A 24,632-nucleotide genomic window follows, 5' to 3' on the forward strand; every position below is an offset into this window, starting at 1 on the left:
ATGGACTTACCTTCGACTGCGTCGTGATGTGCGGCAATAGCGGCAACGTACACTTTCAGGGTGGAGGGAGACAGCCTTCGCTCCAACCCTTCTTGCAGGAAGGAAAGCACAACACTGATCGGGCATTTCGTGGGTTCTTGTTGTTTAGAAGAACACCAGTTGACGAAGAGGTTCCACTTCAACGCATAGGCATGTCTCTTGGACAATGCTCTAGCGGAAGTGAAGGTAGCCACCACCGCTGGTGGTAGGGTACTCAAACCTACCTCGTCCCGTCCAGGAACCACACGTGGAGGTTCCAAAGATCTGGACGAGGATGCCATAGGGTGCCCCGTCCCTGAGAAAGCAGGTCCTTCCTCAGAGGAATTGGCCAGGGAGGTGCTGTCACGAGGAGAACTAGTTCTGGGAACCAGGTGCGGTTGTGCCAATAGGGGGCAACCAATATGACCTGCTCCTCGTCCTCCCTGATCTTGCGCAAGGTCTGCGCAAGAAGGCTCACTGGGGGAACACATACTTGCGGCCCCGCGGCCAGCTGTGCGCCAGTGCATCCGTGCCGAGCGTGCCCTCGGTCAGGGAATGAAACAGGTCGCAGTGGGACGAGTCGAGAGAGGCAAACAGATCTATCTGAGCGTCCCCGAACTGATCCCAAATCAGCTGAACCGACTGGGGATGGAGTCTCTATTCTCCAGGGAGAGGCCGAAGCCGAGACAGCTCGTCGGCCACACGGTTCAGGTCTCCCGGAATGTAAATGGCTCGAAGCGACCTCAGATACTTCTGACTCCATATGAGGAGGTGGCGGGCGAGTTGCGACATACGGCGGGAGCGTAGACCACCTTGTCGGTTGATGTACACTACTGTCGCGGTATTGTCTGATCGGACTAGTACGTGTTGGCCCCTGAGCAACGCACGGAAGCGGTGCAGGGCGAGACGTACAGCCAGCAACTCGAGGCAATTGACATGCAAAAGGCGCTGGGGTCCTGTCCAGGAGCCCGCCGCAGCATGTCCATTGCACATGGCGTCCCAGCCCGTGGTGGAGGCATCTGTTGATACAACAACATGCCTGGAAGCACGTTCTAAGGGCACACCAGCCCGAAGAAAACTGAGGTTCGACCACGGGGTGAAGGTCTGACGGCAGGTCGGAGTCACTGGGACTCGGAGCGTGCCGTGTTGCCATGCCCACCTCGGGACTCGATCGCAAAGCCAAAGCTGAAGCGGTCTCATATGAAGCAATCCGAGCGGCATTACTGTGGCTGCGGATGCCATATGCCCCAGGAGCCTCTGAAATAGTTTCAGTGGAACCGCACTCTTGCCCTCGAATTGGCGAAGGCAAGTCAGCAGTGACTGCACGCGCCTGCTCGTAAGCTGCGCGCACATGGCGACCAAGTCGATTACCATACCGAGAAAAGAGATCCACTGCACGGGGCAGAGTTTGCTCTTCTCCCAGTTGACCCGAAGGCCCAGACGAGCTAGGTGCCGGAGCACTAGGTCCCTGTGTTCGCAAACCTGGTCTCGAGAGTGAGCTAGGATCAGCCAGTCGTCGATATAGTTCAGGATGCGAACCCCGTGATCCCGTCGAGGGGCATTGCCACTGACCATAGTGAAGCGGACTCCCCTAGCGGGGAGGAGACCGCGCGAACTGAATCGCATAGCCGAGCCTGATGGTTCTCGCGACCCAACTGGACAGTCTGGGAAAGCTCCCAAAAGCTGTACCAGCGGGGTCAAGCGGACCAGACATACACTGGTGGAGCAGCGAAGCGGAATGACCGGCCCGGACGTGGGTGGCATAGCGGCCCGGTGTGGGGGTACGGTCATTAGCCGCGCCCTGCCAGAGGAGGCCAGGGGAGGACCAGCGTCCCACGGGGCCGTGCTCTGGCAGGGGTCTGGCGACAGAGGGGGACGAGAGTGGCGAGGCTCGTGAGCGGCGCACACTGTCATCCACAGCCTCTTGGGGCTCGGAGGAAGGGGCATCAGTTCTTGAAACAAGAGATTCTCCCCCGGCCCTCCACCGGGGGACGGAGTGGCCCTGCTACCAACTCCTGAGAAGAGCTGAGCCCTAACTCCAAGCTGCCCGTCTCGAAAGTGCTGCTTAGCCTGGTGTTTGGCCAGCTAAGGGGCGGAGACGGGCCGTGCCGCCCTCCTGCATCCCCCTCCAGCCCGGGGCCGGTGAAGGCTCGAGGGGAGGAGCCGCAGGGAGGCGGCCTCGGCAGGGAGTAGACTAAGGAGACCGCACGGGAGGATGACCATTGATGCAGAAGGCCTCAGTCCACTTCAGGGGAGGGTCGAAGACTGTTGGGCGCAGTCCTCACCACACCGCCGAGCAAACCACTCGTCTCAAGAATGCTGCTTAGCCTGGTGTTTGGCCGGCTAAGAGGCGGAGACGGCGGTGCCGCCCTCCTGCAACCCTCTCCTGCCCGGGGCCAGTGAAGGCTCGAGGGGAGGGGCCGCAGGGAGGCGGCCTCGGCGGGAAGCAGACTAAGGAGACCGCACGGACGGATGACCGTCGGTGCAGAAGGCCTCAGTCTGCTTCTGGGGGGTCAAAGACTGTAGGGTACAGTCCTCAACCACACACCACCGAGGAGCCCAGCCTGGGACATGGGGGAGCTGAGAAAATGAATTCCCAGACCCCCTCACATCAACCTGGCTGAGCCCATTCCTGGACCACAGCTGTGGACATCACCTGGCTCACACAGGTACCGATGTCGCCCGTAGAGCAAGGTCAGTAGTGTGCGTGGCGGATCGACCAGCCCAGACACGGGAGGCATAGCGTCCCTGCGTGGGGTCGTGGTCGAGTTTCCGCGTTCTGTCAGTGTTGGCCAGGGAAGGACCAGCGTTCCATGGCGGCCTGGTCTGACAGAACTCCCGAGTCAGCACTGCCTCGAAGGCGAAGGCGACACACAGCTCTGCATGCCTGTGCCACGATAGTGACAGAGAACATACAGCCCATGATCGCCACGCGATCGAGTGCAGCGAAGGCGGAGGACGCCTGCGGGGCGCGACAAGTCATGGGACTCTCGCGAGCCGGAGGCGTCCTGATGCACGTCCGGGAGAAAGGCACTGGGAGCGAGTGCTGAGAGCAACACGCGCCCAGGAACCAATCGTAAGCCTACAGCGCTCGGGGGGAGGGCGACGCCACTCCAACCGATGCTTTCAGCTGCCCGGGAAAGCATGGCCATCAGCTCTGGATCTGACCCGACTAACGCTGACACTCCAGAGGGAGGCAACGCAGTCGAATCCTCATTTCCAGAGGAATCAAGCCCGCCTTGTGATGCTGTGAGTGACATGACACCACCTGCTGGAGCCCCGAATGAAAACACTGGGTCCCCGAGAGGAACCAGGCACACACGGAAGCCCCACGGTTTGCGATGTGGAGGGGGGCGTGGCCCGAGGAATGCTCGTCGGTATTATGCCACACTGTAACCCTCAGATCACCCTGGCCACCAGCCAAAGTATCCCCTCTCGAGGAAAAGATAGATTGGGGTGTGGCAGAGGGGACTCTACCCACACGGAGATCATTGAGTCTCGATCTATAAACATCTCTCCCCTCAAAGCCTTGTAGAACCACCTCAATGCTTGTGGGGAAAGTTCACGCAAAGAAAACATGACTCATCCGCGAGCGCTGCCGAGCGTGAATAAGCCCAACACGCGAAACAGCGCTCGTGACCGTTAGGCAGATGAATCACGCGCCCACATCCAGTAATACACGGGCGAGCCGTCTTGAAAAAGACGTGCCGCGTGCAGCTCTTTTAGAGAGGAAAAGCTCAGCAGAGTGCTGAAGCGCCCAGGGAGAAACACACACACTGTCGGCAGATCACTGTACAGATCAGCAGCAGGCAATGCGATCTCGCTGGAACACGCCGTCACACCAACACACTGAAGAGCCGCTCATCTCGTAGAGTGAAGATGATACAGAATGGCTTGTAGGAGTGAAGAAAACTCTTGGCTCCGAAGCGAAAACATATCTGCATGTTGCTAGCGCACTTCCTTATATACCCCCAGGGTAGGGCGGAGTTACACTATGCAAATTCCGCAGACCCATGGCATTTCATTGCCATTGGCTCGTTTTATATACTCGAAGATGATAGGCTTTCTAAGCGAAACCCCATTCGTCGTCATCCGACGTAACTCGGAGTGACTACGAAAGGGAACCCAGAGTTTCTCTCATTTCAGGGTTAACATACTCAGAGTTTTCACTTAAAAGGATATTTCACCCCTGGAAAGATGAATGTGTATTTAAAATGGGTCATTTATGTAGGAGAAATGTGAAATTATTTTTGGGGCTTTCTAGACTGAGAAAAGGCAGACATTTTTTTTTTTGGCTTATGTGGATGAAAGACAAAAACTCCCAGAATGCACTTGCTTCGCTGGGCCACTCCCAAGCCACGCCTACCGGTAAGAGAGCACAGCAGTTGAACCATAGACATAATATACATAGACGCCCTATTGGCCGCTTTGGAACGTTGCTGCGATACGTCAACGTGTCCGCCATTTTGCGGAGGGCAAGACTGCGCTGTAATCAAATGCAAGTAAACAGGTGAGCTGTGGTTTTTCTGGATAAAATAAATAAAAAATTACATTTAGCAACTGATTTCAGTGGTTTGTATGTGGTGTACTAAAAGTTCCATCTCTAGTTATTTAAAATCTCGATAGTTAAGACTTATAAAATATATTTTTTTTAATAAGGAATGGCCAAAGCTCAGGCTTGTCATGTATTTGGCTTTTTATTATTGGATAAGAATTGTGAAGACCCCCATACTGAGATATAATTAAAATTTCACATTACATTAAATAAAGTTTTCTTATTGTGGAAAAAGCATTTTCTGTCTTTAATCCGATTTTAGCTTCTTTTGTGCTTAGAATTGAGCCATTGAGAAAATAAAACAACTAAGCAAATCACACATGCAGGTGCTTTCTGTATTTTTATAGCACAAGTTTTTTTTTTTTTTTTTTTTTTATATTTACAGATATATACTCCAAATATACAATAACAAAGATAACTGATGGATCCTTTATACATATGATATGGACAGTACAACTACAGTGCAATGCAAATAGTAAATAAAAGATAAAGCGAGGAGTAATAGTAAATAGTTTAGTGTATAGTCAATAAAATAAACAAACAAACAGTATACAGCAAATAAAATAGTAGTAATAGACAATAATAAAAATAATAAATGATTCATTTCACTGCTATCCATCAATCATCTATAATCACTCATCCTTTGTAGGGTCACAGGGGATTAGAGCTAAAACCCTTTGAAAAGAACTGTTTTGCAGAGCTTTTTTCTGGAGTTGCCACTCTGTAGTGTCAGAGTGTTAAGTTTGGCAATGTGGTGCATCCTCAGTTTGTGAAAGACAGACACAACTAATGACAAGAGAGAAAAATGATGGTTGTCAATTCCAAACTGTGTTTCCTGTATGTGCTCCTTGAGAAAAAACACATCTTCAGAACCAATCTCAGCTCTGACAAACTGATTGATCAAAGAAACTCTTCCTGGTTTCCCACAGGATGACTGGCGAATAAACCGCTCTGCTGATCTGACCACCTTCACAGTACCTTCAGAAGGAATCATCAGCCCCCCATTGTTTTTCAGTGAAAGCAAGTGGTAGTTCTGATCAAAAGACGCAGGTACAGCATCTGCCACCAAGCTAGCACGGCACACATCACAGGGAAGCTTTCTCAAAATCTGACGCACCACAAAACCTGAAATGTACACAAGGGCATTGTCCACAAGGCTACCAAAGCGGGTTGGCAGGTAGCTGTGGTCACACACAAGTGCAGAAACGTTTACAAAAGGGGATGGAAGCTCCTCAGATTCATTTACTGTTAGAGATGACATTTCGACAGCTGATAGTGACACGGTCTCATCCTGTGGTGCCACATTCCCTGATGTGCTTGGAGAGACACCGCACCGGACCATGAGACGCCGGAAAATGCCCTGGAACTGGCCTGCAGTAGGATTGTTATTCCACCCCCCTAAAGCACAAACATGAAAATTCACTGATAATGTAATGCCATGATGTATATGAAAAATAATACGTATATATTGCCTCTTTTCAGATTATATATTTTTTACAATTTCTAAATTTCTAAATTTCAGAAATCCCTACCTGATGCCCGAATTGAATTGAAGAGGAGCTCCAGGTGATCCTGGCTAAATCGGTAAGTGCAGATGTACCGCTGAAATCGTAACTGTTCAGGAATCATCAACATTAGGGTGTCAATATTGATGATGAACCCCATGACAGACAGGTACCTTAAAAATAAAATGTTTTGTCAGTATGACCATGGCAAAATCAAAATACTCTTAAGAGAGCACAATGTAATTATGTTCACTGAAAGTTGTAAATGGTATTGATAAGGCACAACAACACGGTGACATGCCATTGCGGTGACCAATAGATAGCTCTAATAATAGAAAATTCGCTCCTTTGACTTGAGCAGATTAGTTAGAGAGACTGAGGGCAAATGATACAAAGTTATTTGTAAAATCCAAAAACTTTGGGGCTTTTAAGAAAACATTCAGGGATGATTCCCAAAAAGCCACACCATTGCAATGTCTCTAGTTGGTAATTATATTTTCCTAGTACATAAAAGGCAAAATTACTGCATGCTCCTTAAGAGTATAAATTAGTGTCAGGGTTAGGAACCTTTAAGTAAATGATTTACCTCTAAGGCATTAAGCCAACTAGGAACAATTTCAGAACAGAACTGGAAACAGAACTGGAAAGGCTTAAAAATACATACAGGTGCTGGTAAGCTAGCTTAAGCCATAATCATCAAAATTATAACAAATAAAGACTTGAAATATCTCACTTTGCATGTAATGAGTCTATATAATATATTATTTCCACCTGAAAAGTTGAATTCTTGAAATAAATCAGCTTTTTGATGATATTCTAATTTTATGACCAGCACCTGTACATACCAATTTGACACCTGAAAGAACTGAAAAAATACTGAAAATACAGGTGAAACTCGAAAAATTTGAATGTCGTGCAAAAGTTCATTTATTTCGCCGCATTGAGACAGTAATTCATGCAAAAGGGACCCAAATCAAGTACTGAGTACATATGCATAATTATACTTGTCAGAGGGCTGACTTTTCTGTATTTTAAATCCTTTTTTTTTATTGATTTCATGTAATATTCAAATTTTCTGAGATTTTGAATTTGGGGTTTTCATATGATGTAAGCCATAATAATCAACATTATAAATTTTGCACAATATTTGCACAATATTCTAATTATTCGAGTTTCACCTGTAGAAGAATTCTAACAGAAACAAAAAGAGACAGTGAAAAGATCAGAACAAGGGAACAAGAGCATCATATGAACTTATGATGTCATTAACTTGTGAACTCTTCACATGAACAGAAGCTTGACAATTTTAAATAACCTCTTTGATTGATGAAGGGTTGTGCCATCTCTCATCACCAAACTGATCAAATATTCCCTGGCTCTCAACAAGAACTCTACTCTATCACTCCAATTCCATGAACCCAGGGGACTTTTGAACCCTTTGGCACGTGGATTGCGGCTGTTCATTATGTCAAATAGCCTGTCAATAATCTAAAAGCAAATGTTTGCATTAAGAGAATTTGATTGATTTGAGCATTTGATTCATCACCATTTTTGCATAGTATTACCTCAATGAATTCAGCCGTTGCTTCACAGTGTTTAAACTGTGAATAGCCAAGGTCTCTCAATGTGCGCAGAGCTACAGTGACTGAGCGACTTAGTGTCTGTGCAGCCAAAGACACCTTCATCTTCTGGGAATCAAAATGCACGTGCTTGCCCGTTACCTTGTTGGCTGCATGCAGTCCGTCTTTGACTTGAACTTCATTTAGTTGAACAATGAATGTCCAGTTGATCTGACCAGTGCTGCTGGTTATTGGACTGTAAGCCTGCAACATATTTCGAGCCAGCTTCAACATGTGGCAAGCATCCATCATAACAAACACCTTCTCACCAGTCACTGGATGTGCGAAAAAGGTTTTTAAGGGCACAAGAGAGTTTGCCTTTAACTGGCACCCAAGTTGGGTGCACATGCTAATATTTGAGGCATGTCCATCCATTGTGACACACACCACTCTTATTCCACGCTCATGCAGTTCCTCCAAGGCATGCACAATTAAGACCTTCTGTGTATTTGGTGACAGAGAGTTGGTCAGGTAGTAGGAAATTGGAGCCTTCCAATGGCCTTGAAGGCCAACCACCATAAAAACAAGAGCTTCGGTGGCAACATCAGTTTCATTCATACCATCCCCCATATCCACAAATCCAGACATTTTCTGTGTATGAGGATTGTACTGAACATGTTTTTTGATAGCCATGGCATCTAACATGAGAGTCACACATCCATATTTAGCTGGGTCTTCCTCTTGTCGTCTTTTCAACATGTCCAACATCATCATGTTGAGGCCAGGTTTGGAATCTACAGAACTCATCCACCTTTGTAAAATGAAAAGTAGTTAAAGGACAAGTCGGTATTTTACACTTAGAGCCCTGTTTACAGATCGTTTCTGATGAAATAGTGTTCACTGATATGCTCACACAAAAAATCGCCTAAAAGAAGCCTAAAATTCTCGGGCCAGCAGCATGTGTCCAAATTTTAATCTTAACCGTTCTATTTCATCAGAAACGATCTGTAAACAGGGCTTTAAAGGAATAGTTCACCCAAAAATGATAATTCTGTCATCATAGACTCACACTCAAGTTGTTTCAAACCTGTATGAATTTCTTTTTTCTGCTGAACACAAAAGAAGATATTTTGAAAAATGTCTGTAACCAAACAGTTGATGTGTCCATTTACTTCCATAGTAATTTTTTTTTCTACTATGGAAGTAAATGGGACACATCAACTGTTTGGTTACAGACATTTTTCAAAATATCTTCTTTTGTGTTCAGCAGAAAAAAGAAATTCATACAGGTTTGAAACAACTTGAGGGTGAGTCTATGATGACAGAATTTTAATTTTTGGGTGAACTATCCCTTTAAGTGTAAAATACCAAACTTGCTCTTTAATTAATGTATTAAACCATTTTGTGCAATCAAATAAGAATACCTCTGTAATGTATGTGGATGTGGGAGCTGGAGATGGAGAGACTTTCTCAAATAGTTATAGGCTTTTGGGCCATGTAAGTGAAGAGTGAGGGCAAACTCCCTCTGCTCCTTTGTGTACTCGTGGTACCGTTTTGACAAGAGGTCTATCGGAAGATCTGAAATTCAGTTATAACAGACTAACTAATAAGTGTTCTTGAAATAATAATGGAAATAATAATAACAATGGGAAAGTGTACACATAAGATTTGCATAATTTTTTATTTATTTTTTATACCAGAGTAGAAATTGAGCCTCTCTGTCAAGTCTTCATTTATGAGGTTCTTCCCCTTCAGATCCTCCAGAAGATCATGCACAGTGCTCTTTGCCCTCCGTTCTCGGTCCTTCACATTCCTCTTCTCTCGTTCCAGACTCTCCACTCTAGCCAAGGCTTCACAGAGTCGGCCTTTAAATCAGTGGGAGATGCAGGCAATGCATATGTGTGGTCCTAGTAGAATGAAGGATGAAAATGTTTTGAGTAATGTTTATATCAACTGCAAGGGGGGTACAGTTTCTAGACCCAGGACCAGATATGATGAAAGAAGACCAGGAGTCGTTAAGTTCAATCAAATGAGTAAAAATTTACTGAAGAATAGTTTGCAGTTAAATTGGTAGAGCCAGCGTCAAAGTCTCACGAGGAGGTCGCAAGCTAACTACCTTACACAAAAATCATACACCAATTATACCCTTTCCAAGGGCATGCATTCCATAAACATTCACTTCTGATTGGCTAAGAGAACATTGTCTAAACAATAATCTGCAACAGATAGATAAGTGGGCATATCGTCGTTAATCAGGACCGTTGTCGCCCAACTCCGAGATGTACGTTCGCAGTTACATCTCCGGGTCTGGGAGCGTTGTCTTCATATCCATAAATCGTACATCACAGAGTTCAGAACCTGCACAGAATGTCAAACGCACACACAACACTAACGAACAACAGTCCTCTTCAAGGATAAAGAATGCCAATGTTCATTATCTAAAAAGCAGCACACCATAACAGACTGATAACACATTTCACTCCTTAGGGAAACAGGAACGACAGTCATCCTTTTTACTCCCTAGAGAAAAGCACATGAGGAAATGCACTTAACAAACATCAGGTTATACTATGGATACATTGACCTTTAACTTATGCAGGCCTAAGAAACTAACCCCTGGTTTCACAGACAGGGCTTAAGACTAGTCCTAGACTAAAATGTAAGTCTGAGCTGTTTCCACTGAAATAAACTTGCACTGACTGATCTTAAAAATATATCAGTGCCTTTTTAGTTTTAAGATGCACATCGGTAATGTTTTTTTCTAAGCATGTTTATAAAAATTACTTAAATGTACTAATTGATCTATGGTCTAATCCTGGCTTAGTCTAAGCCCTGTCTGTGAAACCGGGCCTAAGAGTAAGAAAGTTGGATAAGCAACACCTGGGTGCAGAGTCCTTTAAATCACTCTCTAAATCCCAAGAGAGTTATCCTCAAAAGGCCCCTGGCTGTGAACACAATCCAAGGACACACTTTGGAATGCACCTGCAAGAGACTGGTTAAACACTCACAGAGACTACATGAATACATGGATATACTTGATTATTGAGATTTTTAATAAGAATAAAGTAATCATTAAAAAGGATATAGTTTTAACTGAAGAGACAAGGGATTCTGACCCCAACCCTTCACACCTGACACACATCCCCAGCTGGTTGGTGAATAGCTAGTACAATGTTATACTTGCTGGCTTGCATTCTTAAACATGCTGTGTTGAATATGCTTACCTGACTGACACACACAAACACAGACATACATACACAGACATACATACACATACATATGCAACAGGCATACAAAGTGTACTGTTATATGTATGTATTGTTTTATAATTCACCCAAATTTGTTCTTTTGTTATATACCTGATGTGACTGTCTGATTGAAAATGTGAGTGCTTTCCTCTTTAATTGATGTGATGGAAGTAAATTGTGACAAAATTGTTATTCGTTTTCATCAAAATGTCATTTTTGGTGGGAGACAGAGAGGTTTGAATATAAACAGGGCCATAATGCTCACAGCTCTTCTGGGTTTAACTAGAACAAATACTCACAGCATTAGGCAGAGGAGGATCAGTCTCTTGTAAATGCTGAGAACAGTCCACTAACAGGCTTTCCTCAGCTTTTATTGAGGCTTGTGTAGTCCTGGTTGCAACGGGCTAAAAAGGAAATACAAATATAAACAAATAACCATTTAATGGCAAGCTATTAAATCCTTATAATCTAGTGATGAAAAACCTACTCTTTGTAGATGAGTCGGGAAACTGAAGACTGATGGTTTAGCTCCATCCCTAATCCTGACAGTCTGACCTGTTTTGTCAAAGTGATCCGACTTGAAGTGCTCACTGCATAACACAGAGAAATCGCTTGCGGAAAAACCTTGCCTTCGTGTAGCTACTTCCCACTCTCTCCTCAACTCTTTGTCTTTGGGAAACCTTCAGTGTGTGAGAAAAGTGAGCTAGCCAACTATCTAGCTAACTAACTAACTAACTAACGTTACAGTAAGATTCACAATATGTCAGTCGCCTACCCGAAACGAGTACATGTCATAAAAGTCGTTTTTTAAGAAAATATAGATGATTTTTTAAATTTTCAGGAAATTTACTTTATAATATAAAACATAATATAAGCTAAAACTATACTATAAATCATGTCAACTCATGTCTCAACTTTCACAGCAAAGGTAACTAGCGGCATCGCAGTAACGTTAACTCCGGTGGCCAACTACGTTACTATTACTAATTATATAACGACCAAATACAGCCAGAAACAAATGTTCAGTCTTACTTGTGAAAAGTAATCCCCCGAGACCTGGTTTCGATAGTGCGGCGATTTGTACAGCCCCAAGCAGCACATGAAGCAGGCATTTTTCTCAACTCCCGTTATGAGAGAAATAGGAATGTTGCCCCCCGCAAAATGGCGGCGCCGTTGACGTACGCTCCAGCGGCCAATAGGGCGTCTATGTATATATTATGTCTATGAGTTGAACAACAAGGCTTAGCTACTAGTGAGTCTCCCCGGGATTTCGAGATCGCCCAAAATGTCCGGGATTCGGCTTTTGCGTTCTACAGTCGCCATTCATTATGTTTACTGTGGCGAGCAGGATGAGACTGAGGGGCGCGGGAGAACGATGAGAGGCCGGTGGCGTGATTACCGATGAGCAGGTCGCCCTGTTCTCAAAGACGCACCGGTCTCGTATCTCTCACGGAGGAGCGGGAATTTTCTTAGCAATGTTAAAACGCACATCAACCGATCACTTGTTTAGCGTTCATGTAAACACTACATTCAGATTCACCAATCGGAATGAATTCAGTTAGATTGAAACAAAGGTGTGCATGTAAACAATGAATGGCGACTGCAGAAAGCAAAAGCCAAATCCCGGACATTTTGGACGATCTCGACGGCCGGACATGTCCGGGGAAAAGAGGATGGTAACCCCTACTACTCAGCTTTCTCCTACTACTCAGCTTTCTCCACAGAACAAGAGCCTGCTAGCTTAACTTCCAAAGAAAGACGACTGACACTGTGTACATTCTGTGAGTGAGATCCCACCCTCTATGGGCGGGTTGAAAACATGCGGAATGAGCTCCTTCTACTGGCTGTAGTCTTTAGCCTCTGGCCAAAAAATCCTCAGATGACGCAAAATGACGATTTTTGCATCATCTGAGGATTTTTTCCAGACAAAAAAATACATAAATCTCTCGTCTCAGGGGGATATGAGGGTAGAAAGCACGGTAATTCGAAAATACTACAGGTTTTCTACTAATACAAAGCTCAATGCTAAATCCTGAAGTATCCCTTTAACCTCCTTTCTGAAACAGGCCCCTGAAAAATAACATTCTGGATAGCAACATATTGAGAAATTACAGACCAATCTCAAATCTTCCTTTCATAGGTAAGATCATTGAAAATGTTGTCTTTAATCATTGGAAAAGTTGTCTTTAATCAGCTGAACAACTTCTTAATCTCAAATGGATACTTTGACAATTTTCAGTATGGTTTCCGATCACATCACAGCACAGAGCTCATAAAGATAATAAACGATATTCAGTTAAATAGTGATACAGGCAAAACATCAATTCTGGTACTACCCGACCTCAGTGCTGCATTTGACACTGTCGATCATAACATATTTCTTGACAGGCTGGAAAACTGGGTCGGGCTTTCTGGGATAGTCCTAAAATGGTTCAGGTCATACTTAGGAGGGAGAGGTTATTGTGTGAGTATAGGTGACCATAAGTCTGATTGGACATCCATGACATGCGGAGTCCCTCAAGGCTCAATTCTTGCGCCACTCCTGTTCAACCTGTACATGCTCCCACTGAGCCAAATAATGAAAAAGAACCAAATTGCTTACCACAGCTATGCAGATGACACACATATCTACTTAGCCCTGTAACAAATGGACTTAATCCAAAATGCTCTAGGCCTCATAAAACCTTCCCCCTCTCCCCTGTTGTCATCGGCCCTCAAACCAGTTCTCTTCAAAGGCCTTTATCACCTCTGCTCTCCTGAACGATCTGAGCAAGAGACTGTGTCTTCCACCCTCAAAGACAGCACAAGAGTCCAGACTGCACTAGCCATTTGGTTAAAGACTATAGAGATAAACTCCAAAGGACATTTACTCCATTCTTACCCACAAACTTTCCCAAATGTTTATAGTATTTCTCCTGTGTTTTATGCATGTCCGGTCATCTTTGATTGGTCACCTCAACAAATGGGTGTGAACTGATAGGACCTTTAAGAGTATCTGATTAGTTCAGATCTTGGCTCAATCTCTTTGAGACAACATTCTCCTGTCTTCTTCCGGCAACTTCATCTTCAAGTTAACTTCTTTGGATTCAACTTGGGACCAAGTTATTTTCTTTGGATTCAACGTGGACCACCCCAAGAACCCAAACGAACACTTCAGCACACTCCAGGCGAAATCATCAAGAATCTCAAGAATCTCCTGCATCTGGACTTGTTCAGCAACCGAAGTCAATGCAAGTACCTGTTCGCAGCCTTTAGATACGTTTCTAAGTTATTGTGCCCCTTTAAGTTGACCCTGATTCTCTGATGTTTCTCGTAGGTTGTGGTTAACTGATTGTAATATTGCCATTCTCTTTTCTTCTCTCTCTCTTTCTTCACTTTTCTTTACTTTCTTGATTCTGTATACAATCTTTGCTTAGTTTAGTTGTGTGTGTAGCCTACCCTTGTTTCATTTATTAAACCATTATATCGACGCTTTATTGTCTCTGTGTTTGCCACATATCGAAGTCACTTAAATATCTTGATCTAGCGATACCTATGCTATTACCCTGCTAGAACTTCCTTTACTTTAGTTGGAAAAGGTTATTCTTTTTTGGCCAGGAAGATAATATATTTCCTAGAATTAATAATTGATTCTGCTTTCTGTTCATTGATTAAATAATTGTACTATTGATTCTGCTACAGTCAATTCTAAAAATAATTAAAATAATTATAATTAATTATAAACCATTAAAATTAATTATATATATATATATATATATATATATATATATATAAAACGATTACAGCCCCATTGACTCCCTGTGCCAATGCAATGATGAAGTCAACAGCTGGATGTGGCAAAACTTTCTTCAGTTAAACAAAGACAAAACTGAAGTCATTACGTTTGGAAACAAAAATGAAGTTCTCAAGGTGAACGAATACCTTGATGCTAGGGCTCAAACAACTAAAAATCAAGTTAGGAATCTCTGTGTGATTCTGGATTCAGGCATTAGTTTCAGTAGTAACTAAATCAGCATCCTATCATCTCAAAAATATTACAAGAATTAGATGCTTCGTTTCCAGACAAGACTTAGAAAAACTTGTTCATGCTTTCATTACCAGCAGGGTGGGTTACTGTAATGGACTCCTCACTGGCCTTCCCAAAAAGACCATAAGATAGTTGCAGCTCATACAGAACGCTGCTGCCAGGATTCTGAGCAGAACCAGAAAATATGAACAGATCACACCAATCCTCAGGTCTTTACATTGGCTCCCAGTTACATTTAGGATTGATTTTAAAGTATTCTTACTGTTATATAAATCACTCAATGGCCTAGGACCTAAATACATTGCAGATATGCTCACTAAATATAAACCTAACAGATCACTCAGATCATTAGGATCACATCAGCTAGAAATACCAAGGGTTCACTCTAAACAAGGGGAGTCCGCTTTTAGCTACTATGCCAGCCACAGCTGGAACCACCTTCCAGAAGAGATCAGATGTGCTCCTACAGTAGTCACATTCAAATCCAGACTCAAAACACATCTGTTTAGCTGTGCATTTACTGAATGTTAAATGTATTATTCTTTTCACTCCTCTATCAGAAATCTTGCGAGGAGCACTGGTCAAGGCAAATTTATGGTGAAATTATTGTCTTTCCACTTCCGTATTATGGCCCCAAAAGTGCTCATTGGACCATTCAGAAGCTTAGAATGGCGCCTATAACCAATGCCATCATTATGTTTTGCAACAATTAGGTTGCGAAGGTCTTGAGACAGCTCTTTGCTTTTACCCATCATGAGATGTGTCTTGTGTGACACCTTGGCAATGAGACCTTTTTGTAGGCCATCATTTGGGACTGAACCAGCTGTTATTAATTTCCACTGACAGGGGGCTGGATTGCTTTTTAATTACTGTAAGGTTTCAGCAGTTGTCTTGGCTTTCCATGCTTTTTTGCGCCTCCCTTTCTTCATGTGTTCAATACTTTTTCCCTGTGTCATTTCACATTATTACACATAACTTAATTTCTGAACTTATTTTTGTTTGTTTCTTTGTATGTATGGCTTACCTGGGTTGTTACCAACATCTGGTGAAAATTTCATGTCTATAGCACCTTTGGAAATATATTTACTGAGAAAAATGATGACGTGTTCAATACTTATTTCCCCCGCTGTATCTTGGGCCAACTGAACCGACTTGCAATCCTTGCTAACGTCTTATGCTTGCCTAAGTGTCCTGACCACAGAACAGACTGCCCCAGAGTCAATGTGTGGCTTAATAGATATATGACGTACACTTCATCCTCAAGAGAAAGATTTTACATTCTTTTACAATCCTCATGGGTCATACTCAAGGATTGATTATATTCTAATCTCAAAACAGTTGGTGAGTCAGGTTCAATCTGCTTCAATTGGGAATATTGTTCTCTCAGATCATGCCCCAGTATATGTGGTCTTTACCACATCGAACTATTAAAAAAAAACACAAGATGGCGCTTTAACAATTCACTATTGCAAAGTGAGACCTCATGTTCCTTTATACAAGCGGCAATAGATGAATACTGACTTTTCAATGACGGCTCTGTCCCTGATCCTGGTATAACATGGGATGCTTTTAAGGCTTCGGCTTATCCAACACTGCTCGCTAAGTAAATGCCTGGGGTCTCATTTATAAACGTGGCTATAGATTTTAGATATAAATTTTCTTTCGATTTTCTGTCTAAAAGTGACCAAAAAGACACTTAACTCCAGCTCACCATCGGTGTCGCCAAACTGCTCCATCTCCAAAATGTTCGTACGCGTGGGTCAGAGTTTTTCGTGCAGGTGCGCAAATTTTCCCATCAAGTTTGTTTTTATAAATCACAACTTATGCGTCGGAAGTGGCGTACGCACAAAACGGGGCTGAAAATGTGCGTACGCCACTTCCAACGCATAAGTTGTGATTTTTTGCAGTTTGGCGACACCGATGGTGAGCTGGAGTTAAGTGTCTTTTTGGTCACTTTTAGACAGAAAATCTAAAGAAAATTAAACATATACAGAAAGATAATACAAATATAATTTCACTCACCAAGCCTATCACTTGAAGCAAATATCCATCCCTTCTTAAATGACCGCGCCAGCGAACGCGTTGGGCTGTTTAGTGAAACTGACGCAAATAACAGTTTAAATAAATAAAATAATGATTTAAACTATGTTTTACTTCTGATATAAACATTTAGATTAAATATGCCATTCAAATTAATGGAGTTAAACACTTAAACATGAAATCATTACTGAGAAGTTACAATATTTTTTATATTCAAATTCAATCAATAGAAATATTTGTTGTGGATGCAATGTTTTTGAACACTTTTCCTGTGGCGTGTTGTGTTTTAATGTTTTAACCACAGAGATAATTGCTTATCATGATAATACCAGATTGTCTGAGAAAATAGTTTCATGCAAATAATGGCCAAGGCCTATCTGTTTCCATTAAAATATAAATCAATTAAAAATACAATTCAGCCAGTGGAAAAGATTGAGAAAAACTTTCTCTGAAATGTATTTTACACTATTTGATTTATGTATTCAAAAACAAGGCAAGGATAGGCAACTACATGATTTTTATTAATGTAATGTGTCTTGTACCGTTAAACGTTATCACGTGGATGAATAATCATATGCAAATGATATGCAGATGAGGATCTGCATAGTAAAACTAGGCGTTGTAAGCTCCATATATGGTTATTTCGGGGTGGAGACGCATATGTGCACAATTTTCCGCTGACTGGGATTTATAAAGTGAATTCTGCGCAGGTTCTGGCGTACGAAAGGTTTTATTAGTCTGAATATTTTTTTGCGTACGCCATTTTTGGCTTTCGGGCGCACGTACACTTTTAGTAAGGTTCCTACGCACAGTTTTATAAATGAGACCCCTGGAACGTGAAAAACTAGTTAAATTAGAAGAAAAGATTAGGACCCTGAAAAAACAACATATTCATCATCCAGACCCAGTAACCCTTAATAATTTAAACAGTTTGAAATTGGAACTAAATTACATAATACAGAAAAAAACTGAATTTGCTCCATTTTGCACAAAACAAAATTATTATGAAAAAGGTGAGAGAGTAGGTAAATAATTAGCCCATAGAGTAAAACAGCTTAATACTCAAAACTTAATTCCTTCTATTTTTGATGACAAAAATAAACTGACTACAGAGGCCAGGGAAATTAATAAGGCTTTTAAATAATTTTTTTCCAAGATTTATATACATCGCAAGGGGAAGTAACTGTAGAACAGTACGACCGATTCTTCTCTTCCCTACTGATTCCATGTCTACCCTTATGAAAAAGAAGTTTATTCAAGTGTGCTATTAGTATACTTCTTTTAAACTAAAAATAAGAAAGTATACTTTCAGTCTACTTTTTATATACTTCTCAGAAATATACTCTATGTACTTCTCAGAAATATACTTCAAATTCCACTTAAGTATACTTGACTTATACTGACAGAAAAGTCAAAGTATATTTGGCCTCTACTTGTTGATCGAGATATACTTAAAAGTATAATTAAGTATTCTAAGTATTCTTGGCTTGTACTTGTGTTTACTATTTTGATTGAGTAGCTTATTAAACACTTTTTTAAAAACATAATATTACACACTGTCGTATAAACTAACATGTTCAGCTTTATATAGTAACAAACTTTCGGGTGGAATAGCTTATAGAGTAAATAAAATAAGCATGGAAAATAAGTTTATTCAAGTGTTCTATTAGTATACTTCTTTTCAACTAAAAAGAAGAAAGCATACTTTCAGTCTACATTTTATATACTTCTCAAAAATATACTTAATTCCACTTAAGTGTACTTGACTTATACTGAGAGAAAAGTCCAAGTATATTTGGCCTATACTTGTACTCAATCTTTGGTAACACTTTATATTACGACCCGCAAACAACTGCGTAAGTAAACCGAAATTACGGTGTACGTTTCTGTAATTATAGTGTACTTCCGTGTAGGTATAAGGAAACAATAATTAAGTTTTGGGTAATAAAGGGGTAACAAGCAGATATACTACCTGCAAAGAACTTCGTAAGTAAACCGAAATTACGGTGTACGTTTCTGTAATTATAGTGTACCTCCGTTTAGGTATAAGGGAACAATATAAGTTTTGGGTAATAAAGGGGTACAACCAGATATACAAGCAAATTATTTATAATGTAATTATTTTAAAACTAACAGGTACCTATTCTGTTAATATATTCCAGGCAAAAATTGTACATCTGTTGTATATAAAAGTTGTTATCACATTTCTGGCAAAATATGTTCTTGTGCAATGTAGTTACAGGGTAATTTTGACATCTGTGGGTTATAAATTAAACTTCACATTGTATTGCAATGACACTTAAATGTCAGGGCAAATATACTGTGTAATTAAAAGTTTTTTTGTTTTGTTTTTTGAATAAGAGTACCTTTCTCTTTAATTACTGTGCAAATAGTGTTGTTTCGTATTGTTACATAGTAGTGTTTGTTACCCGTTTCAACTGTGTATTTACAGGGTAAGTGTAACTCCTGCGGGCTGTAAATTAAAGTGGCGCTTGTTACCCCCTTGTTCTGTGTAGTTACAGGGTAAGTGTAACTCCTGCGGGCTGTAAATTAAAGTGGCGCTTGTTACCCCCTTGTTCTGTGTAGTTACAGGGTAAGTGCAGTAAATATACAATAAAGGATCCCATTTAATTTCTGACTTTTATTTTACAAAAAAATGTCAAAACACTTTTTCATCTTAATAAAACATTGTCTTTTCTACAGTATACTCAAACAACAAAGTAACACATTATACCCCCCCCCCTCCTTTATTTGCTTCTCTTGCTTTTCTTCTTCTTTCTTGTCTTGCTCTTCTTTTTATTAACTTCCACTGGGGACTCCTGAGGGCTGTGGCACTATAGGAACAGTAGAAAACTTTTATATACAACAGACGTACAATTTTTGCCTGGAATATATTAACAGAATAGGTACCTGTTAGTTTTAAAATTATTACATTATAAATAATTTGCTTGTATATCTGGTTGTACCCCTTTATTACCCAAAACTTAACATATTGTTCCCTTATACCTACACGGAGGTACACTATAATTACAGAAACGTACACCGTAATTTCGGTTTACTTACGAAATTCTTTGCAGGTTGTATATCTGCTTGTTACCCCTTTATTACCCAAAACTTAACATATTGTTCCCTTATACCTACACGGAAGTACACTATAATTACAGAAACGTACACCGTAATTTCGGTTTACTTACGCAGTTGTTTGCGGGTCGTAATATAAAGTGTTACCCAATCTTTTGATCGAGATATACTTAAAAGTTAAATTACTCAAAGTATACTTGGCTTGTAGTTGTGTTAACTCTTTTGATCGAGTATCCTATTAAATATACTTTTTTTACATCGGTATATATCGATATAAAACAGATATGTTTCTAATTCTGCGTATCTGAATTTTTGTGTAGGCTAGTCCACTGGTGTACATAGGAATTTACTTTAATTAAACTTTTCCCCACCATTGACTGAATTTTCCAGCTATCCATGTTTTCACTGGTATACGGTAGGGGGCGCTATGACACATCTTCTAGTACAGAATCTCCGGATCAAAACACAGGAGAAGAAGAAGCTGAAACAAGTGATAGAAGATTGCTCACTCAAATGTAAAATAATGTGATCATCAAACATTAAACAGCTTGTAAATCAAAACTGCTTAATGTTTCCAAATGAAGCGTAACCCATTAAGAGAAAACGACTGAAGCTGTGGGGGTGTCGGACTCGATTTACTCCATCGGTGTTTGATCATCGTTCTGAATCTGATCAACACATAGTCTTTGACAAAAATGTGATTTTGTTTAAAATGTTGCCTTTCTTTATGAAACTTACAGACATTCAAGTGTTGATAAAAAAAGGATGCATGACGCTAATAAAAGGTTTTTAAAATTAAAGTACAGTTAAAGGTATATTTCAAGTATAAAAAATAACATTTGAACATATTAGTATAGGCCTACTGCAAGTGCAAAAATTGTATATAAATAGTAAACTATAAGTATAATGTTAAGTTCACTTAAAGAAAACTTGTAGTATAAAACTACTAAACTATTAGTTTACTGAGAGTACACTAAAAGAAAACTTTCTAATATACTTGCGGTATAAAACTACTAAACTAGTAGTTTACTGAGAGTACACTAAAAGAGCAAAAATAATATAAATGGTAAACTATAAGTATGATGTTAAGTTCACTTAAAGAAAACTTGTAGTATAAAACTACTAAACTAGTAGTTTACTGAGAGTATACTTCAAAGTTGCTACAAGTATTAAAATAGTAAACTACTAGTATACCCATAAGTTCACTTGCAGTACAAATGAGAAACATAATTATGAACTAGTTGTGCACTTAAAGTTGACTACTGTTACACTTATAGTACACTTAAACATATACTTTTATATACTTCAAGTGGGGCAATTTAGTCCCAAGCGGTATTAAAATAGTACACTTACAAGTTTACTACTAGTACATATTGACATTAGTATACTTACTACATAAAGTATACTTAAAAATATACTTGAACATTACTCAAGTATACTTCATAAAATGAACTTGAAGTATACTTTTTTTTTCGTAAGGGTATCCACACAAGATAGTGACTCGTTAGAAAATGACATCACATTAGAAGAGCTTAAGGGTGCCATACAGGACCTCAAACCAGGTCGTGCCCCCGGGGAGGATGGCTTTCCCTCTGGTTTCTATAAAAGGTTTTCAGAGGTGTTAGCTCCTAAATTGCATTATGTCTTTCAAAATGCTCTGGTAAAGGGTAAGCTTCCAGAGAGTATGAGAACCAACATAACCACTCTCATTCATAAAAAAAGGGAAAGTGTGCAAGCTACAGACCTCTACATCAGTGTGCAAGCTACAGACCCCTTTCACTTGGTAATGTTGATGGGAAGATATTAGCCAAAATACTTGCAAAAAGAAAAGATAAACTACTACCTACTATTATACATCCTGACCAGGTTGGTTTCATCAGGGCTTGGTCTTCAGCAGACAATATGAGACGATTATTACACCTTATGTGGAGCTCTAGAAATAACATTGACCCTGTCATGGCCTTCTCCCTAGACACGGAGAAGGCCTTTGACAGAGTTGAATGGGGCTTCTTATTTCAAAAACGTAAAAGATTTGGTTTCGGACCATTATTTACTAAATGGGTAAACTTACTGTACACTGAACCAGTGGCATCGTTACTATGTAACGGTATAGTGTCATTGCGGTTTGAGCTACATAGGGGCACAAAACAAGGGTGTCCCCTTTCCCCTCTTATTTTTGCACTGGTCTTAGAGCCATTAGCTATTGCAATATATAATAATCCAGATATTAAAGGTATCATAGCGGGCCAGCAGGAGCATAAGGTACTTCTATATGCTGATTACATCTTACTTGTCTCCAGTAATCCATAAATGACAGAAGTAATGCCCTTGTCTAAGAATTGTCATAGGATAACAGGGGACCAGTGGCCATTTAGATGGGTCTCATCAGGCATGGTTTATTTGGGAATTAAACTTGTACCAATATTGGAGAGAATAATGCAGATTAACTTTCAACCAATTATTCAGGATATCCAAAATTTGTTACAGAACTGGAGTAAACTTACAATGTCCATTTTGGGTCGAATTAATTTAGCTAAAATGATAATTGTACCTAAAATGTTATTTATCATACATGCTTCCCCTTGTACTAACATCATCCCTTCTGAAGGAATACAATAAATATGTAGAATTCTTCATCTGGCAGAGGAAGAGACCCCTTTTTAATCGTACTAAATTGTATTCTGCTAAAGGTTTAGGCGGGCTCTCTCTTCCCAGAATTGACTGGTATCATTGGTCCTTCTCGCTCTCACAGCTGGCTAAAAACAATATGACACTCAATGAAGCTCCTGCTTGGGTGCATATTGAAAAATAACTAATTGCCCCCTTTCCAGCAGAGGCCTTCTTGACACAGCTTGCCCGATCAATACCAGACCAAAATCCAGTTCTTAAATTTACTAGGGAAAGCTGGAAATTGTGTCACCAACATTCAAAACAAACCCTTGGCTAACAACTAGAGCCTCGTGTGGCACAACACCAAATTACGAATAGCTAGGAGGGCTTTCTGCTGGATACAGTAGGCTAATAAGGGAATATGGTATTTAGGTATGAGGGTGACATGTGGTCTCATTTAATCACTTAAAACAAACTTACAAACTATCGAACACTGACTTTTGGAAATACCTCCAAATAAGACATAGTCTCCATGCAACCCTTAAAAATGGTCCTGACCCACCAACGGATGTACAGCTTCTGTCTGCTGCTAACGGTCACAAAAAAGGGGATGGGCTCAGCTTTCTACGCCTATATTAGAGGTGCTAATGCACCTAATTTAATTGGTCTTAAAGTGGCATGGGAAAGAGATTTGAGGGGGGGTGATCAAGAAACGTGGAAGCAGGTTGTATCAAAATGGCATACTAATGTTCATGAAATTCAATCCCAGTTGATAAATTATAAAAAATGTAACAGATGCTACTGGACTCCAAGCAGATTGGCTAGAATTAAACTAAGATACTGCATTATGCTGGCGGTGTAACAAAGATATAGGAACTATGGTACTATGGTTCATATGTTATATGAATGTGACATGGTGGAGGAAATGTGGGAAAAAATTGTACAATTTGTCAATAATATTTTTAGTCCGTCATTATATAAGAACCCTGCCTTGTGTATGTTGGGTATTATACCTTTATAAATATAAAAAGTTTGAACATAGCCTTCATTTGTGTCAATGTGCTTCTCTCGTCGCCTCACCTCCTTTTTTCCCGTTACCACACCCCCTTGTTTAGTCCTTGTTTGCCTGATTGTGTTCACATGATACTCATATGCTCTGCTCCCTATTTATTGTGCTTCTTTCCCTTATATCTGGGTTGGTATGTTGCAATGTGTGTTTGCTTGCCTGAACTTGTGTGTTTTGTTTGACAAAGATATGTGCAGTTACTCCCTGTCTGTTCAAGTGTATTTGATACTAGGTCTAGTATTTCTTTGTTGCTGTTTTAGTCTTTACTTTTACTCTGGGTCATCAAAGTTGTTTTTGTTTTGTTTTCTATTTTGATTTTGTTGCATTCATAACTTGTTTGTAAGCTCCAGTTATTTTTCTAGTTTCCTCTTCTCACTTGTTTTGGTTTCTGTAGTCATAGTAACTTTATCAGCCTTTATTTTAGTCTTTTTATCTTTGCTATCTCTTGTTGTCTTGTCAAGTCTTGTCATGTTTTGGTTCCCGCACGGTTTCTGTATCCTCCCTGGCTGCGGATACTCTCTGTCTGGCAGCTAGACACTCTCTGCCTGGCAGCTAGACTTCAGTTACATCTCCTAGTGTCAAGCTTTTGGTTCCTTGAGGTGCTGCCTGATCATCATTGTCATCCCATCTGGTCCTTCCTCTTTCTATCGTCACCCGGGGATGGTCTCAGCAGTAAACTTGCCTGTTCTCCTGTCGTCTGCCCTGCCCTACTGTTTGGACCATGTTCATACCTCACCCTTGTGCTGTGTATTGGCAATAAATATCACCCCCGCTCATTCTGCATCTGGGTCCTCTCACAGATAGCCATGACAGAATGAATGCAAGCTCCCTTGGGAGAACACACGACTTTTGACAGTGAATGCAAAATAATTTTTCTCCCTTTTTTCATCACCATGTCCCTGTATAGGGATTGATAAATAAAG

The 24,632-nt window shown here is 41.0% G+C and overlaps 1 protein-coding gene across 1 annotated transcript in view; it reads right to left on the reverse strand.

The window, feature by feature from the left end:
* Window positions 1-11,104: 11,104 nt before the first annotated feature.
* ogg1 (8-oxoguanine DNA glycosylase) overlaps window positions 11,105-24,632 on the reverse strand; it is a 50,335-nt gene continuing 36,807 nt past the window's right edge. The window contains exon 9 of the mRNA XM_084388405.1: window positions 11,105-11,289. Coding sequence (XP_084244531.1) covers window positions 11,249-11,289 — 41 coding nt within the window. The 3' untranslated portion in view covers window positions 11,105-11,248. The remainder of the gene's footprint in view (window positions 11,290-24,632) is intronic.

The sequence above is a fragment of the Rutilus rutilus genome, assembly GCF_951802725.1.
Source record: "Rutilus rutilus genome assembly, chromosome: 19".
Classification (NCBI taxonomy): domain Eukaryota; kingdom Metazoa; phylum Chordata; class Actinopteri; order Cypriniformes; family Leuciscidae; genus Rutilus; species Rutilus rutilus.